General features: G+C 42.6%; 1 protein-coding gene across 1 annotated transcript; it reads right to left on the bottom strand.

Moving 5' to 3' along the window:
• Positions 1-9,139: 9,139 nt before the first annotated feature.
• On the bottom strand, positions 9,140-12,590 carry LOC123094425 (beta-fructofuranosidase, insoluble isoenzyme 3-like). The gene is made up of 2 exons (XM_044516433.1): positions 9,569-12,590; positions 9,140-9,440 (listed from the first exon to the last, which is right to left on the bottom strand). Exons 1-2 carry the CDS (start codon positions 9,740-9,742, stop codon positions 9,243-9,245), a joined length of 372 nt encoding a protein of 123 aa, XP_044372368.1. The 5' UTR covers positions 9,743-12,590; the 3' UTR covers positions 9,140-9,242.
• Positions 12,591-12,596: the final 6 nt, after the last annotated feature.

Raw genomic sequence — 12,596 nt, 5'->3', positions numbered from 1 at the left:
ATATAATCGTTTAAAAGAAAAAGAACCATATGGTTAGTGTCAACCAGATCTTCCTTATGTTGGAAATATGCCCTAGAGGCAATAATAAATTGGCTATTTCCTTGTTCATGATAATTGTCTATTGATCATGCTATAATTGTGTTATCCGGAAATCGTAATACATGTGTGAATAAATAGACCACAACACGTCCCTAGTGAGCCTCTAGTTGACTAGCTCGTTGATCAACAGATAGTCATGGTTTCCTGACTATGGACATTGGATGTCATTGATAACGAGATCACATCATTAGGAGAATGATGTGATGGACAAGACCCAATCCTAAGCGTAGCACAAAGATCGTGTAGTTAGTTTTGCTAGAGCTTTTCCAAATGTCAAGTATCATTTCCTTAGACCATGAGATTGTGCAACTCCAGGATACCGTAGGAGTGCTTTGGGTGTGCCAAACGTCACAACGTAACTGGGTGACTATAAAGGTGCACTTCGGGTATCTCCGAAAGTGTCTGTTGGGTTGGCACGAATCAAGACTGGGATTTGTCACTCCGTATGACAGAGAGGTATCTCTGGGCCCACTCAGTAATGCATCATCATAATGAGCTCAATGTGACCAAGTGTCTGGTCACGGTATCATGCATTACAGTACGAGTAAAGTGACTTGCCGGTAACGAGATTAAACGAGGTATTGGGATACCGATGATCGAATCTCGGGCAAGTAACGTACCGATTGACAAAGGGAATTGTATACGGGATTGATTGAATCCTCTACATCGTGGTTCATCCGATGAGATCATCGAGGATCATGTGGGAGCCAACATGGGTATCCAGATCCCGCTGTTGGTTATTGACCGGAGAGTCGTCTCGGTCATGTCTGCATGTCTCCCGAACCCGTAGGGTCTACACACTTAAGGTTCGGTGACGCTAGGGTTGTTGAGATATTAGTATGCGGTAACCTGAAAGTTGTTCGGAGTCTCGGATGAGATCCCGGACGTCACGAGGAGTTCCAGAATGGTCCGGAGGTGAAGAATTATATATAGGAAGTCAGGTTTCGGCCATCGGGGAAGTTTCGGGGGTCACCGGTATTGTACCGGGACCACTGGAAGGGTCCCGAGGGTCCACCGGGTGGGGCCACCTATCCCAGAGGGCCCCATGGGCTGAAGTGGGAGGGGAACCAGCCCCTGGTGGGCTGGTGCGCCCCCTTGCCCCCCTCTGCGCCTAGGGTTGGAAACCCTAGGGGTGGGGGCGCCTCCACCTGGCTTGGGGGGCAAGTTTCCCCCCTGGCCGTCGTCCCCCTTGGAGATTGGATCTCCTAGGGCCGGCGCCCCCCTAGGGGCCCTATATATAGTGGGGGGAGAGAGGGCAGCTGCACCCCAAGTCTCTGGCGCCTCCCTCTTCCTCTGCAACACCTCTCCCTCTCGTAGAGCTTGGCGAAGCCCTGCCGAGATCGCTGCTGCATCCACCACCACGTCGTCTTGCTGCTGGATCTCCATCAACCTCTCCTTCCCCCTTGCTGGATCAAGAAGGAGGAGATGTCTTCCCAACCGTACATGTGTTGAATGTGGAGGTGCTGTCCGTTCAGCACTAGGATCATCGGTGATTTGGATCACGACGAGTACGACTCCCTCAACCACGTTCTCTTGAACGCTTCCGCTCGCAATCTACAAGGGTATGTAGATGCACTCCTCTCTCTCGTTGCTAGATGAATTCCATAGATTGATCTTGGTGAAGTGTAGGAAAATTTTTATTTTCTGCAACGTTCCCCAACAGTGGTATCAGAGCTAGGTCTATGCGTAGTTTCTATGCACGAGTAGAACACAAGTTGTTGTGGGCGTTGATTTTGTTCAATATGCTTACCGTTACTAGTCCAATCTTGTTTCGACGGTATTGTGGGATGAAGCGGCCCGGGCCGACCTTACACGTACACTTACGTGAGACAGGTTCCACCGACTGACATGCACTTGTTGCATAAGGTGGCTAGCGGGTGTCAGTCTCTCCCACTTTAGTCGGATCGGATTCGATGAAAAGGGTCCTTATGAAGGATAAATAGCAATTGGCATATCACGTTGTGGTTTTTGCGTAGGTAAGAAACATTCTTGCTAGAAACCCATAGCAGCCATGTAAAACATACAAACAACAATTAGAGGACGTCTAACTTGTTTTTGCAGGGTATGCTATGTGATGTGATATGGCCAAAAGAATGTGATGAATGATATGTGATGTATGAGATTGATCATGTTCTTGTAATAGGAATCACGACTTGCATGTCGATGAGTATGACAACCGGCAGGAGCCATAGGAGTTGTCTTAATTTATTATATGACCTGTGTGTCATTGAACAATGCCATGTAATTACTTTACGTTATTGCTAAAACGTTAGCCATAGTAGTAGAAGTAATAGTTGGTGAGACAACTTCATGGAGACGCGATGATGGAGATCATGGTGTCATGCCGGTGACGATGATGATCATGGAGCCCCGAAGATGGAGATCAAAAGGAGCAAAATGATATTGGCCATATCATGTCACTTTTTGATTGCATGTGATGTTTATCATGTTTCTGCATCTTATTTGCTTAGAACGACGGTAGTAAATAAGATGATTCCTCATTAAAATTTCAAGAAAGTGTTCCCCCTAACTGTGCACCGTTGTGAAAGTTCGTTGTTTCGAAGCATCATGTGATGATCGGGTGTGATAGATTCTAACATTCACATACAACGGGTATAAGCCAGATTTACACACGCGAAACACTTAGGTTGACTTGACGAGCCTAGCATGTATAGACATGGCCTCGGAACACAAGAGACCGAAAGGTCGAGCATGAGTCGTATGGTGGATACGATCAACATGAAGATGTTCACCGATGATGACTAGTCCGTCTCACGTGATGATCGGACACGGCCTAGTTGACTCGGATCATGTAATCACTTAGATGACTAGAGAGATGTCTATCTGAGTGGGAGTACATAAGATAAACTTAATTATCCTGAATATAGTCAAAAGGTCTTTGCAAATTATGTCGTAGCTCGCGTTTTAGTTCTACTATTTTAGATATGTTCCTAGAGAAAATTTAGTTGAAAGTTGATAGTAGAAATTATGCGGACTGGGTCCGTAAACTGAGGATTGTCCTCATTGCTGCGTAGAAGGCTTATGTCCTTAATGCACCGCTCGGTGTGCTGAACCTCGAACGTCGTCTGTGGATGTTGCGAACATTTGACATACACGTTTTTTGATAACTACGTGATAGTTCAGTAATGTTAAACGGTTTAGAATTGAGGCACCGAAGACAATTTCGAAACGTCGCGGAACATATGAGATGTTTCGAGGGCTGAAATTGGGATTTCAGGCTCGTGCCCACGTCAAGAGGTATAAGACCTCCGACGATTTTTCTTAGCCTGCAAACTAAGGGAGAAAAGCTCAATCGTTGAGCTTGTGCTCAGATTGTCTGAGTACAACAATCACTTGAATCGAGTGGGAGTTGATCTTCCAGATGTGATAGTGACGTTTCTCCAAAGTCATTGCCACCAAGCTGCTAGAGCTTCGTGATGAACTATAACATATCAGGGATACATATGATGATCCTTGAAATATTCGCGATGTTTGACGCCGCGAAAGTAGTAATCAAGTAGGAGCATCAATTGTTGATGGTTGGTGAAACCACTAGTTTCAAGAAGGGCAAGGGCAAGAAGGGATTCTTCATAAAATGGCAAATCAGTTGCTACTCTAGTGAAGAAACCCAAGGTTGAACCCAAACCCGAGACTAAGTGCTTCTGTAATAAGGGGAACGGTCACTGGAGCAGAATTACCCTAGATACTTGGTAGATAAGAAGGCAGGCAAGGTCGATAGAAGTATATTGGATATACATGTGTACTCTACTAGTACTCCTCATAGCACCATGGTAATAGATACCGGTTCGGTTGCTAAGTGTTAGTAACTCGAAATAAAAGGCTACGGAATAAACGGAGACCAGCTGAAGGTGAGGTGACGATATGTGTTCGAAGTATTTCCAAGGTTGATGTGATCAAACATCGCACGCTCCCTCTACCATTGGGATCAGTGTTAAACCTAAATAATTGTTATTTGTTGTTTGCGTTGAGCATAGACATGATTGGATTATGTCTATTGCAATATGGTTATTCATTTAAGGAGAATAATGGTTACTCTGTTTATTTGAATAATGCCTTCAATGGTCTTGCACCTAAAATGAATGGTTTATTGAATCTCGATCTTAGTAATACACATGTTCATGCCAAAAGATATAAGGTAGTAATGATAGTACCACCTACTCGTGGCACTGCCATGTAAGTCATATTGGTATAAAACGCATGAAGAAGCTCCATGTTGATGGATCTTTGGACTCACTCGTTTTTTGAAAAGTTTGAGACATGCGAACCATGTCTATTGGTATGTACGCATGAAGAAACTCCATGCAGATGGATCGTTTGGACTCACTTGATTTTGAATCACTTGAGACATGCAAATCATACCACATGGGCAAGATGACTGAAAAGCCTCGTTTTCAGTAAGATGGAACAAGAAAGCAACTTGTTGGAAGTAACACATTTTTTATGTGTGCAGTCCAATGAGTGTTGAGGCATACAGTGGATATCGTTATGTTCTTACTTCACAGATGATTTGAGTAGATGTTGAGTATATTTACTTGATGAAACACAAGTCTGAATTATTGAAAGGTTCAAGTAATTTCAGAGTGGAGTTGAAGATCTTCTTGACAAGAGGATAAAATGTCTATGATATGATCATAGAGATGAATATCTGAGTTACGAGTTTGGTACATAGTTGAGACATTGTGGAAATTGTTTCACAACTAACACCGCCTGGAACACCATAGTGTGATGGTGTGTCCGAACATCATAGATGCACCCTATTGAATATGGGGCATACCATGATGTCTCTTATCGAATTACCACTATCGTTCATGGGTTAGGCATTAGAGACAATCGCATCCACTTTAAATAGGGCACCACGTAATTCTGTTGAGATGACATCATATGAACTATGGTTTAGAGAAACCTAAGTTGTCGTTTCTTAAAAGTTTGGGGCTGCGACGCTTATGTGAAAAAAGTTTCAGGCTGATAAGCCCGAACCCAAAGCGGATAAATGCATCTTCATAGGACACCCAAAACAGTTGGGTATACCTCCAGTCTCAGTTCCGGAAGCAAAAGGGATTGTTTCTAGAATCAGGTCCTTTCTCGAGGAAAAGTTTCTCTCGAAAGAATTGAGTGGGAGGAAGATAGAACTTGATGAGGTTGTCGAACCCTCACTTCAACCGGAGAGTAGTGCAACACAGAAAGATGTTTCTGTGGAATCTACGACTGTTGAAGAGGAAGCTAATGATAGTGATCATGAAGCTTTGGATCAAGTTGCTATCGAACCTCGTAGGTCGACAAGGATATGTACTACTCCTGAGTGGTATGGTGATCCTGTCTTAGAGGTCATGTTGTTGGACAACAATGAACCTACGAGCTATGGAGAAGTGATGGTGGGCCCATATTCCAACAAATGGTTAGAAGCCATGAAATCTGAGATAGGATCCATGTATCAGAACAAAGCATGAACTTTGGTGGACTTGCCCGATGATCGGCAAGCCATTGAGATAAATGGATCTTTAAGAAGAAGACGGGCGTGGACGGTAATGTCACCATCGATGAAGCTCGACTTGTGGCGAAGAGTTTTTCACAAGTTCAAGGAGTTGACTACGATGATATTTTCTCATCCGTAGCGATGCTTAAGTCCGTTGGAATCATGTTAGCATTAGCTGCATTTATGAAATCTGGCATATGGATGTCAAAACAAGTTTCCTTACCAGTTTTCGTAAGTAAAGGTTGTATGTGATAAAATTAGAAAGGTTTTGTCGATCCTAAGGATGCTAAAAGGTATGCTAGCTCCAGCGATCCTTCCATGGACTAGAGCAAGCATCTCGGAGTCAGAATATACGCTTTGATGGAGTGATCAAAGTTTTTGGGTTTATACAAAACTTGTTAGAAACTTGTATTTACAATAAAGTGAGGGGAGCACTACAACATTTCTGATAAGTATATGTGAATGACATATTGTTGATCCGAAATGATGTAAAATTTCTGGAAAGCATAAAGGGTTGTTTGAAAGGAGTTTTTCAAAGGAAGACATGGAAAGTTGCTTACATATTGGGCATCAAGATCTATAGAGATAGATCAAGACGCCTGGTGATACTTTCAAAAGAACACACACCTTTGACATGATTTTGAAGGAGTTCAAAATAGGTCAGTCAAAGAAGGAGTTCTTACCTGAGTTATAAGGTGTGAAGTTGAGTAAGACTCAAAGCTTGACCGCGGCAGAAGAAAGAGGAAGGACGAAGGTCATCCCCTATGCTTTTGGCATAGCCTCTATACGGTATGCCATGCTGAGTGCCGCACCTGATGTGTGCCTTGCCACATGTCTGGCAAGAGGGTACAAAGGTGATCCAGGAGTGGAGCACTAGATAGCGGTCAAAATTATCCTTAGAGGAATAAGGAAATGTTTCTCGGTTATGGAGGTGATAAAGAGTTCGACGTAAAGAGTTACGTCGATGCAAGCTTAACACCTATCCGGATAGCTCTGAGTAGAGATATCGGATACATATAATGGAGCAAAAATTTAGAATAGCTCCAAGTGGAATGTGGTAGCAGCATCTATGATATGACATAAGGTTTTGCAAAAATACATAGGGATCTGAATGTTGCAGACCCGTTGACTACAACCTCTCTCACAAGCCTAACATGATTAAACCCAGAACTCATTGAGTGTTAATCACATAGTGATGTGAACTAGATTGTTGACTCTAGTAAACTCTTTGGATGTTAGTCACATGGCGATGTGACCCGTGAGTGTTAATCACATGGTGATGTGAACTGGATTATTGACTCTAGTGCAAGTGGGAGACTGTTGGAAATATGCCCTAGAGGCAATAATAAATTGACTATTTCCTTGTTCATGATAATTGTCTATTGTTCATGCTATAATTGTGTTATCCAGAAATTATAATACATGTGTGAATAAATAGACCATAACACGTCCCTAGTGAGCCTCTAGTTGACTAGCTCGTTGATCAACAGATAGTCATGGTTTCCTGACTATGGACATTGGATGTCATTGATAACGGGATTACATCATTAGGAGAATGATGTGATGGACAAGACCCAATCCTAAGCGTAGCACAAAGATCGTGTAGTTCGTTTTGCTAGAGGTTTTCCAAATGTCAAGTATCATTTCCTTAGACCATGAGATTGTGCAACTCCCGGATACTTTAGGAGTGCTTTGGGTGTGCCAAACATCACAACGTAACTGGGTGACTATAAAGATGCACTGCGGGTATCTCCGAAAGTGTCTGTTGGGTTGGCACGAATCGAGACTGGGATTTGTCACTCCGTATGACGGAGAGGTATCTCTGGGCCCACTCGGTAATGCATCATCATAATGAGCTCAATGTGACCAAGTGTCTGGTCACGGGATCATGCATTACGGTACGAGTAAAGTGACTTGCCGGTAACGAGATTAAACGAGGTATTGGGATACCGACGATCGAATCTCGGGCAAGTAACGTACCGATTGACAAAGGGAATTGTATACGGGATTGATTGAATCCTCTACATCGTGGTTCATCCGATGAGATCATCGAGGAGCATGTGGGAGCCAACATGGGTATCCTGATCCCCCTGTTGGTTATTGACCGGAGAGTCGTCTCGGTCATGTCCGCATGTCTCCCAAACCCGTAGGGTCTACACACTTAAGGTTCGGTGACGCTAGGGTTGTTGAGATATTAGTATGTGGTAACCCGAAAGTTGTTCGGAGTCCTGGATGAGATCCCGGACGTCACGAGGAGTTCCGGAATGGTCCGGAGGTGAAGAATTATATATAGGAAGTCAGGTTTCGGCCATCGAGAAAGTTTCGGGGGTCACCGGTATTGTACCGGGACCACCGGAAGGGTCCCGGGGGTCCACCGGGTGGGGCCACCTATCCCGGAGGGCCTCATGGGCTGAAGTGGGAAGGAAACCAGCCCCTGGTGGGTTGGTGCGCCCCCCTTGGGCCCCCCTGCGCCTAGGGTTGGAAACCCTAGGGGTGGGGGCGCCTCCACCTGGCTTGGGGGGCAAGTTTCCCCCCTAGCCGCCGCCCCCCTTGGAGATTGGATCTCCTATGGCCGGCGCCCCCCATAGGGGCCCTATATATAGTGGGGGGAGGGAGGGCAGCCGCACCCCAAGTCTCTGGCGCCTCCCTCTCCCTCTGCAACACCTCTCCCTCTCGTAGAGCTTGGCGAAGCCCTGCCGAGATCGCTGCTGCATCCACCACCACGCCGTCGTGCTGCTGGATCTCCATCAACCTCTCCTCCCCCCTTGCTGGATCAAGAAGGAGGAGACGTCTTCCCAACCGTACATGTGTTGAACGCGGAGGTGCTGTCCGTTCAGCACTAGGATCATCGGTGATTTGGATCACGACGAGTACGACTCCCTCAACCCCGTTCTCTTGAACGCTTCCGCTCGCGATCTACAAGGGTATGTAGATGCACTCCTCTCTCTCGTTGCTAGATGAACTCCGTAGATTAATCTTGGTGAAGCGTAGGAAAATTTTTATTTTCTGCAACGTTCCCCAACACCTTATATGTCTGCTGACTGTTAGATCAGCTAAGACCATACATCTTGTAAGATTTTTTGAAGGCAATGTGACATTCTTTTGCATGCAACTAGACAATTCTTGACATGTTATCGGTGTTTTACAGATTGCATCATTCAGATTGATGCGTTATGTACACTCACATTATTACTTTTAGCGATATACTACTAGGAAATTTATTGGTCTTTTGATATATACAAGTTTAGCATTAAGATGTTCCTTTCATAAATTGTTACATAAGGAAGTACTAGCATAAAGTTATTGTTTGAGTTTAAGAGCATTATCACTTGCATTCTGTTACTAGTTTGAAGTAAATGTCACAAATCAAATACAGTCTTACTAAGTCTCAGTCGACTGAGGCTTTGTTAACTCTTAGTCGATGATATATTCATGAGATTTTACATTGAGATCTGTGTATAATTTTTTTTCAGTTTTTTTTTCTCGCTTGCATGTTATGTCATTGACCGAGACTTGTTAAATCCGAGTCGACAGAGACCTCACCCAAGCAAATAACCCGTCTAGCCTCTCATATCATGACACCTCAAGTCTGTTATTAGATACTACCTACTCTACAATTGTACAATTATCTTCCGTGTTGATCATCTGATTAGTATTGGTCGATGTCCGTGCTGATCTTGGCAGAACGCATGTCATATGTATTTAGGTGCGTAACCTTGATATCTGACTTGCCGTGATTGAACACGTAGAGGCGCGCCTTGTTGCTGACGGCCTGCGTCGGGTAGACCCACGACAATATGCTCATTCTGCCGTGGCCTCCGAAGCTCTCCACCATAGAGTGGTCGATCTGCGCACAATGCACCGTAGAGCATCAATAGCTAGTTAGAAAAAATTAGAGGCCCAGATTAAGAAAAGTACATTCATTTCGCCCCCAAACATGCTGATATGTATTACTAGTAGCTAGGTGTAAGGTACCAAGGTTCTGAGAGGTATCTTGCCGCCGGTCTCGAGGATGTCGACGTCGATGAAGCCGGCGAAGCTTGGCTTGTAGAGGTGGTCGGTGTAGGACGACCTGGAGGGATCGTTGCACATAAGCACGGTGTGCTTGCCGGCGTCGCCGTCCTTGAACACCCTGAAGAAGACCGCCATCCTCTCCTTGAGCTCGTCGGACGCAAGCACCCACAACCCAAACGGCTCGAGCCGCCCTTGATGTCCGCGCCCTGCGCCGCGCACACCGTCTGCACGTCTGTGCCGCGCCAAGCCGGATCAAATTGATCGGTCTTGTTTAGACGCACTTTTTTTTAACGAACATTTTTTGAATCAGAGAATTTTTTTTAATCCGGCCAATTCTATAATAACACCGAAGAAGATGAGTCCAACCCACAAAAGAGCCTAACCTAGATTCTTGCAGCGGGCACAACCGAAACCGTGACGAAACATATTTGGCCTATTAACTACATTGTTTAACTTTATCAGTAGACTATATTTGATGGCGGTGTATTTTGGGTTACTCGTTTATTCCTAATGTACTTTTCGTTCTTTATTCTGAGTTATTACCACTAGTTTTATTACTGATTTGCTCCCGTTTATTGAGAACTGTTCTCTATTTGCATCGGCTAACGCTGTTGTGACAGCATATTATATGCTGCCATGGCAACTTTTTTTATTCTAGCCTAGTGCACCAATCAGTGGTGAGCGCTAATAAGCTCCCGCCGCACATACTTTACACCGCAATGGCATGCGTTGCAGCTTGCCCGCCATTGGTAAGGTCTCCCGCCACTGCTATGAGATTGATTACACTAGCGGGCAATTTACACCGCCCACCACTGATGCCACTTTAGCAGTGGTGGGCGGCCCAAAGAGGCTCACCCGCCACTACTAATGTCAAACATGTATATAAGAATTGTTTCTGATGTATATAAAAAATGTAATATGTGCATGGAAAAAGTAGACATAAAAATATATGTTTACAAAAATGTTAACTATATATTTCCAAAATACTAAACATGTATACAAAAAATTATACATAAAATGCTTAAAAAGTATACAAAAAATGGTCCTCGCATATACAAAAAATATACAAAATTTATGGAAAATGTAGGCGTAAACATATATGTTGAAAAGCTTAATTATGTATTTCCAAAATGTTGAGCGTGTATATAAAAAATGTTTCTGATGCATACATAAAAAAATATAACTTCTAAAAAGAATGTGAATGATTTATTCCAAAAGCATTGAACGTGTATGTAAAAAATGTTTTGATGCATACAAAAAATTTACAAAGGAAAATAAAGAAGACCAATAAAAAAACAAAGAAACAAAGGAAAAAAGAAAAACAAGTGGAAACTAAGGAAGAAACAACGAAAATGAAAAAAATAGTTAAACCATGAAAGAAACAAAAAAAGGGTGAGAAAGGAAACGAAACAGGAAAAAAACTGATGAAAACCATGAAGCTACAAAGAAAGCCGAATAACAACATCCAATGAAAACCGACAAAGAAAACAAAAAGGAAAGCCAAGAAAATTGAGAAATGATAAAAAACAATATATATTTAAAGAAAAGAAAAGCCAAAGAAAATTTGTCGAAACAAGGAAAACATAAGTACAAGGAAGAAAAGAGAAAAGCAGAAGAATACTGGTGAAGAAATACAAATCACAATGGAATACAAGGGAAAAGACATGTAAACCCAGCCTCATACAGTGAAAATGGGACAAAAGATAAACAACACAGAAAAAACTGGCCCGACCGACCGAAAGATAAACCAGAAAAATACTGGCCCAAACAGTGAAAAGTGGACAAAACGAAAATCACAAAGAGAGAAAAAAAAACGAAGTAAATGCTACTGTGTTGTGCCGGCCCGCTCGTGCCGCATTTCAGGCGAGGGGATCCCATATTGTTATAAGCGACATATAGCTCCCGCGCCTATGATGCACCTAACTCCTATGTGGCACCTTCAGCGCCTGGTACAGTGTTATTCGCAACTTGGCGCACACCACCTTTTGTCCTGTGCTTGGCCCATTTACATTTTTTTCTTTTCTTTTTTAAACCTTCAAAAAAATACAAGTGTGTCATGGGAGATTCAAACTCCAATACTACTCGTTTAGTCCTGGAGGCAGTAACTACTGGGCAACTTACTTGTTGTCACCTGCGCTTTTTTTTCTTCTTGTGAGAAATGTGACGATAGAAAGGAAAAAAAAAGACATGCTTTCCCGTCCAAGTTTTCCCTCTATTTGGCTGTCTTCCTTCTTTTGTGTTTCTTTTTTTATTTTTTCCTCAATTCACAAATTGTTTTTAAAATTTGTGACTTTTAAAAATTCTGTGAACTTTTCCAAAGTTCAGGAACTACATTTTAAATCTCGTGATTTTTTCCAATATGTGATTTTTCAAATTCATGTACTTTTTCAAATTTTGTGAACATCTTTACAATTTTTGCGAACTCGCTTTAAGATTCATGAACTTTGTTCAAATTTGTGAACATTTTTTATTTTTCCAATTTGCTTTTCAAATCTGTGAACTTATTTTCAAATTCATGAACGTTTTTAAAATTTTGTGAACTTTGTTTTCAGTTTTCAGAGATTTTAAAAAAAATCGAATGTTCATGAATTGTTTTTAGATTTCACTAACTTATTTTTCAAATTGATGAACAATCCTCAAATTATTATTATTATTAATGCAAAAAAATTCATTCTTTTATGAATTTTAAAATTTGTGAACCTTTTCCAGAATGTTGATTATTTTCTAAAAAGTGAAATCTTTTTCAAATTTATGATTTTTCAAAATTTTATGATATTTTATTAAAAGTCACTGGTCAACCAGTTAGCTGATCAACTAGTAAGCTGGTCAACCCGCTAGAGATGTGAAGCATGTGGAACATGCGGCCCACTCGAGCAGGAACGGATGGAGCTTCGCATTTGTTGCGCTGTAGCAAGATGGCACTTTTGGGCCGTAGCCCACAAATGAAGGTAGTGAGCACTAGGGATCCTTTTCGGCACGTGAAGCGCTG

This window comes from Triticum aestivum, chromosome 4B (assembly GCF_018294505.1).
Source record: "Triticum aestivum cultivar Chinese Spring chromosome 4B, IWGSC CS RefSeq v2.1, whole genome shotgun sequence".
Lineage (NCBI taxonomy): Eukaryota > Viridiplantae > Streptophyta > Magnoliopsida > Poales > Poaceae > Triticum > Triticum aestivum.
This window is presented reverse-complemented; position numbering and strand designations above follow the sequence as displayed.

Coding starts and splice junctions, on each gene's coding strand:
- LOC123094425 (XM_044516433.1), bottom strand. CDS start 9,742: ATGGCGGTCTTCTTCAGGGTGTTCAAGGACGGCGACGCCGGCAAGCAC. Junction 9,441..9,568: donor AGATACCTCTCAGAACCTTG/GTACCTTACACC, acceptor CATTGTGCGCAG/ATCGACCACTCTATGGTGGA.